The sequence below is a fragment of the Prionailurus viverrinus genome, chromosome B2 (genome assembly GCF_022837055.1).
Source record: "Prionailurus viverrinus isolate Anna chromosome B2, UM_Priviv_1.0, whole genome shotgun sequence".
Lineage (NCBI taxonomy): Eukaryota > Metazoa > Chordata > Mammalia > Carnivora > Felidae > Prionailurus > Prionailurus viverrinus.
The window spans coordinates 50413687-50420364 of NC_062565.1; the positions used below are offsets into that span (position 1 = coordinate 50413687).

The following is a 6678-nucleotide window of genomic DNA, read 5'->3' on the forward strand; positions in this document are numbered from 1 at the left end:
CTACTCCTGAAATCATTGTTGCACTATATGCTAACTAATTTGGATGTAAATTAAAAAAAATAAAAAACAAAACAAGTTAAAAAATAATAATAATTATTATTATAATTATAGCTAATAATATTGATGATTTACCAAGTACCAGGAACTTTTCTAAGTAGTTTATGTGTATTAACCCACTTAATCTTCATAACCCAATGTGGTAAATTCTGTTAATATTACCCCCATTTACTCGTGAGGAAACTGTGGCAAAAGAGTCAAGAAACTTGTTCAAGATCATACATTGTGTATGAAGCAAAACTGGAATTTGAAAGGCTAGAAATCCAAGCTCTTAATTACTATGCCAGTCTGCCCCTCAAGTAAATTGAAAATCATTGCTACAGTTCACCCCACTTCCCTCCTGTACTAATCTTGGTAGTGAGGCATGGAAATTCACCAGCAAATATGAAATCTTGAAATCTGAGCAGTTAATAGGCACAAAGGATAACATCATCCAGAGGTTCACATTGTGTCTGGAGCCCGTATCATAGCTGATACCAGACAAAATTCAGGACTACTTTTGAATTTGGGTCACTTTTAGCCATTTTGGGGGACTTCTGTGGGATCTTATAAACACATATCCCCACAGTAGGGAGGTCATCCACCCCCACATCTGGTAGGTAGGTAGGTAGATGGGTAGGTGGGTGAGAACTATGCAGAGAAAACTTGGAGGTTAATATGCCAGTGAAACGTTTTATGGGCAATAGTACTGCAATTTTTATTCTGCTGTAATGTACATAGAAGAAAGGAAAATAAATATTAAATAAAGGATATTTGATTCTGTTGATCAAAAAAAAAGAAAGAATTTTAATCAGCTTCCATGCATCCCCATCTCTGGTGCATGGGGCCCAGCTTTCACCTACAATGCCTAATAGCCACCTTCCTACTGAGTAGGAATTGTATAAACACTACTGATTACTACCACTCCCTTGCATATCTTCCCCAGGGCTAGGCTGAGGATACTATAACCTAAGGACATGAAAACAGAATGGGAGGGGAGCCTGGGTGGCTCAGTCTGTTGCACATCCCACTCTTGATTTTGGCTCAGGTCGTGACTCCAAGGTCGTGGGATCAAGCCCTGCATTGGGCTCTGCACTGAGCCTGCTTAGGATTCTCTCTCTCTCTCTCTCTCTCTCTCTCTGTCTCTCTCTCTTTGTCCCTCTCCCCTTCTCGTGCTCTCTCTTCAAAATAAATTTAAGGGACACACCTGGGTGGCTCAGTTGGTTAAGCGCCCAACTTCAGCTCAGGTCATGATCTAGTGGTTCGAGAATTTGAGCCCCACATCAGGCTCTGCACACATGGCTAAAGCCGGTCTGGGATTCTCTCTCTCTCTCGTCTTTGCATTCTCTGTCTGTCTGTCTCTCTCTCTCAAAAATAAATAAATAAACTTAAAATAAAATAAAATATAAAATAAAATTTAAAAATTTGAACACACACACACACTCATGCACAGAATGGAAAGAAACTTCATATCTAGGAGCGCTTGTGGGAATGCCCAGTATTATTGAGTCCATCAGTGAAGGTGTCTTGATGGAAAAGGCACTGATAGAGTGGCAGACAGCAGTGGAGAGAACATTTCAAGATAAGAAGGAAAGGAGCTTAGGGAGTGTGGGATAGTGGTCATGTCATTCTTGAGGCTCATCCAATTTGCCCTCTCAAATGTTGCATTTGATGCCCAGTGTCAGACTCTGGAAGGTTTTCCTAACATTCTTCACAAGCCCGAGCTCTGGACAGGGGAGGGCTGTCGCTGATAACTTATTATTCATTTTGTGAAAATTCTGTCCTTTTGAAAAGAAGCAGGATTGGGTGCAATGAGTGTGACAGCATGTTGGCAAGAAAGGCATATAAATCACTAAACTAAGAAAAGGGAGCTCCAGGATTACGGGAGCACTAGAGTTTGGTGGAAGGTGGGGGGCAGGGAGGCCCTGGAAGAAAGTTGCTGATGGAAAGGGAAGGTGGGCTTAGATTTGCAATAAAGGGGTCAAACAACATAGAACTGAGAAGACACCTTTGAACTGATAGGACTAAGATGGCGATTAGTTCATTGGTCATGAAACAAAAGTTCACGACTCTGGCCTTTGGCAAGAGGACATATAGCCAGAATGTAGACTCCTGGAGCCTTGGAAGTGAGAAGAAAGAGGGAAGGAAATAGCCAAAGGGGAGACCAGCCAGGGATAAAGAAGGACTGTTTTGATTTATTTTGCAGGGTTTGTTGTTTTGTTTTTGTTTTTGTTTTTGTTTTTGTTTTTGTTTTGAGGGGTGGAGATGTAAGTGGCTAAGGGGTTATGACAGGAGAGATCTCAGTCAGTTTGTAATTAGAAGGTGACATGCCAGAGGCAAGGGTGGCAGGCAAGGCAGAATGGTTAGCAGACAGATTGTCTAGAATGACTACCTACAGGGTAGATTTGTGGGGCTATTTGCCTCCATTAGTATTATTACTATGTTTGGGGCATAACTGACCTATGGTAAAGTACCTGTAATTTAAGTGTACAATTGGATAAGTTCTGACATATGTATACACCAGTGGAAGCCTCACCACAATCAGTAAAGCAAATACATTATGTCCGATGCCCTGTTGGAATCCCTTCCTCCTGCCTCTCCCCATACTAGCCCTCTGCTTCTTATCATGATAAATTAGTTGGTGTTTTCTAGAATTTCATATGAATGGGAGCATACAATAAGTGCTCTGATCTTTCTGGTTTCTTCCACTCAGCATCGTTATTTGGAGATTCATCTATGTTGTGATGTGTATTCATTCTTATTTATCAAAAAGTAGCTGGACTTGTTTCCTGTGGCCACTGCAACAAATTACTACAAACTGGGCAGCTTACACAATAGAAATTTATTCTCGCACAGTTCTGGAGGCCAGAGGTCAACAAGGGTGGTTTCTTCTGAGGGTGGTGAGGGAGAATCTGTTCCATGCCCCTCCCCTAGCTGCTGGTGGTTGCATGGCAATCTCTGGCTTGTGGGAGCATCAGTCCAATCTATATTATAGATTGTAGACAATGGAAAAGGGCACTTAATAGGGGTCTGATGGATGAAGATAAAGAGATGAAGAAGTAAGAAATAAAGAGGAATGATCTGGAAGGTGCTGAGGGGAAGCATGGAGAACTTTCCAACTCAGCTTTTCAGTCAGAAATGTTGAGTTTCTCTTTTGGCTGTTCTCCAATGTAGATTTAAGATTTATAACAAAAAGCAATTTCTCTGTTCCAGCAAACAGAGTGCTGTGAACCAAAGAGGCCCAACCTACTCTTAAGAAGTTAGCATGACTCTGACGCCATGGCTGAGCACTAGATGGCACACTTTCCAGAGCAACAGGACCTTTCTGGTACCAACAACTTAAGTGCCTTTAGGAATCTGTCACTGTAGTACACAGCCTTGCTGTTCGTAGGTAACTTCCCACAATTGCAAATGAAACTGAGCCCAACCTATTTAACATTCCCTTTCTTTTTTTAGATCTCAGAGAAAGTCTACTGTCCCACTCATCGGCCTTTTCTTGGAGCAAAACTTCTCAAAAGTGTGGTCAGTGTCTGCTGTCTCTACTCCTCACTTCCCATTTCCTCCTTAACCCATTCTGGTCGGCCTTCTGTCCCACACTTGGCTGCTCTCATCAAGGCCAGCAGTGGCCTCCTGTCTGCAACTTCAGTGTTCACTCTCCAGTCCTCATGCTCCTCTCCTTCATGACGCCACACTTTCCAGGCTCTCCCCTGCTTCATAGAAACCACCTCCTCGGATTTCTTGCCTGGCTCGCACTCTACTTGCCTTCTCCTCTCCAACTGCTTCCTCATCCTAGGTGAGTCTCTAGTCTGTCACTGTCATCAGAAGTGTGACCTCAGAAAATGGATCATAAGGGACATTGCTGTTTCTGCTTTGCTCTCCCTTGGATTGCTTGCGCTATGGTAAGTTAGCTGATCTGTCATGAAAATATTGAAGCGGCCCCTACAGAGAAGCAGACCTAACAAGGATTTGAGGTCCATTGCCAACAGCCATGTGAGTGAACCATCTTGGAAATGGATCACCTATCCTCAATCAAGCTTTCGGATGATGACAGCCCTGGCTGATGGCTTGACTACAACCTCCTGAGAGATCCTGATCCAGAACACCTACCTAAGTTTCTCCCAAGCTTCTGACCCTCAGAAATTGTGTTAGATAGTAAATGTTTGTTGCTTTAAGTCACTAAACTTTGGGCTGATTAATTAGGTATCAATAGATAACTGATACACCCATGTCTACCTCTCTGACCTCATCTTCCAGTACTTTCTCATCATGTTCCCACAACATCTGCCTGACTACTGTGCCTGAAACATACTAAAGTTGTTTATGACCAAGACCTGGTCCTCACTGATACCTCTGGCTAATATCCTGTTACCTTGGATCTTCTCATGCCTGGCTTCTTCCTGTCATTTAGAACTCAGTCTTCTATGATTACTCATTTTAAGTTAACCACTTCTCCATTGCCATCCTAAAAAGTCTCCATCACCTCACCCTGTTTTATTTTCCTTACAGCACTTATCACTAACCATAATAAATTTTTCATTTATTTCTTTATTTACTTGTCATCTGAGCAGGAAAATGTTCTTATATGTACCATAGCATCCTCTGTGCCTAGAAAAATGCAGGGAACAAAATAGGTGCTCAATGAACATTTACTGAATGAAACAAAAATAAACTATTTAAATACTATTTCCTTGAGAATAATATCTTCCTTGAGAAGATTTCATCAATTTCTGAGATCAGAGTCTAAATATTTTTTTTTCTACTAGGTATCCTTGGCTGGCCTGTTGACTTAGAATGTCACAATTATGTTCAAAGTTTCAAAGGACAAATATTTCAAACATAGCTATTGAGTGCAGAGAAGAGGTAAGCAAAGATTGTGAGAGAAAGGTAGAAGGAAAAAATAGATCAAAGACAATACAGATAAAAGTTGTGCGGACCTCTGGACACCTGGGTGGCTCAGTCAGTTAAGCGTCCAACTCTTGGTTTCAGCTCAGGTCATGATCTCACAATTCGTGACTTTGAGTCCCAAATCGGGCTCTCTGCTGACAGTGTGGACCCTGCTTGGGATTCTCTCTCTCCCCTGTCTCTCTGTCTCTATCCCGCTCATGCTCTCTCTCTCTCTCTCTCAAAATAAACTTAAAAAAAATTTTTTTTTAATAATACTTGTGCTGACTCATGGATGCCTTGTCCAACCAGCTCTGGTTGGCAAAATGTTTCTAATACTTATTTGTTCTTCAAGAAGATTTTGGAAAATTGGCAAGTTACCATGTATAATACCTCAAATCTTGACCCAATTTCCCCAGTATAGTCAGAGAAATTAATATCTATTTTCATTTCAATTATATCTATATAATCCCTCCAAGAAAATGGTGGGTGGTATAAGGGTCATATACCAAATGTAAATTATTTTGTAACAAACATCTTTATCCTTTTATGTCACAGATTACCCAGGAGTGATATTCAAAACACTTGACATCTGTATAGTAAATATGAATTAATATGTAAGGCAGGATATATATTGAAAATTAACAGTATTTCTTTTTAGGGTGGCTCAGTTAAGCATCTGACTCTTGATTTTGGTTCAGATCATGATCTCAGAGTTCATGAGATCGAGCCCCATGTCAGGCTTTACACCGACAGCATGGAGTCTGCTTGGGATTCTCTCTCTCCCTCTCTCTCTCAGTCGCTCCCCCACTCATGCTCTCTTTCTCTCAAATAGATAAACATTAAAAAAAAATAATATTTCCTTTTGTTTTCTAACCAAACTATGTATGGCAAAATATTGGATAAAGCTATAGTGCAAACCAGTCAGAAATCATGATGATAATTTCCAGTCATTTGTGATGTTTATTAATTGTCACTGTGTCCTTGGTAGTTTGGGTTGCCAGTGAGTGCCTTCCTCTGTAAAGGCCATCTACTCTGTCAGGGTGGCCCTTTCCTGTACCTGCAACTTGGTTCCTGTACTGCTTTCTGCCCTTGTCCCATCAAGAGTAGGAGAGGTAGAGGCCTCCCTTTGTGGCTAGCCCCAAGTGTATCACCACCCCTTGAGGTATCTTAATGCTACCCCAGCTTTGTAAGTAGGCATTTCACTAACCTCTCTTCAGCCACCCTTTTTGAGGTGAGATGGTATCTTACTCTTCCTGTACTCAGAGCACCAGCCATAATGAGGTAAATGTTATGGAGTTTGCCTCAGGATAATAAGAAAGGATTATAAAATATGTTAGAAACTGGGGAAGGCTAGATGTGATGAGGTTGAGAAGCTCTGTCCTGGAGCAAAATATGAGAATATATTGTAGGAAGAATAGATAACAAACTCCTCATAAACAACTTGAGGAGTCTAGGGCTGGACAGAGATCAGGTCCATGCAAAGGGAACTGGGAGCCTCCTAGGAAGACAGCTTGGCACATCTTGCTTGGGCTGAACTGACCTAACCCTGGGTAGGCATAAAGGACACAGGCCATGCGTCCTGTGTACTTGTCTGTCCCATCCTATGCAGCTGTGGGGAAGTTCACACTATGAAAATGGCCAGTTGGGGCTAGGGCCCTGGGCTCAGCCCCATAGATCCTGCATTTCTTGGGGGAGCTCAAATTTCAGGCTCAGTAGAGAACTGAGGCTGGACATCACTCTAGTCCAGCCTCTCCTGCA

At 41.9% G+C, this 6678-nt stretch overlaps 1 protein-coding gene across 1 annotated transcript in view; it reads left to right on the plus strand.

Moving 5' to 3' along the window:
* The window catches only part of TMEM14A (transmembrane protein 14A), a 43703-nt gene extending 39486 nt beyond the window's left edge, over nucleotides 1–4217 (plus strand). Inside the window, exon 5 of the mRNA XM_047857775.1 lies at nucleotides 3493–4217. Within this exon, the coding sequence (XP_047713731.1) occupies nucleotides 3493–3604 (112 nt within the window). The 3' untranslated portion in view covers nucleotides 3605–4217. The remainder of the gene's footprint in view (nucleotides 1–3492) is intronic.
* Nucleotides 4218–6678: the final 2461 nt, after the last annotated feature.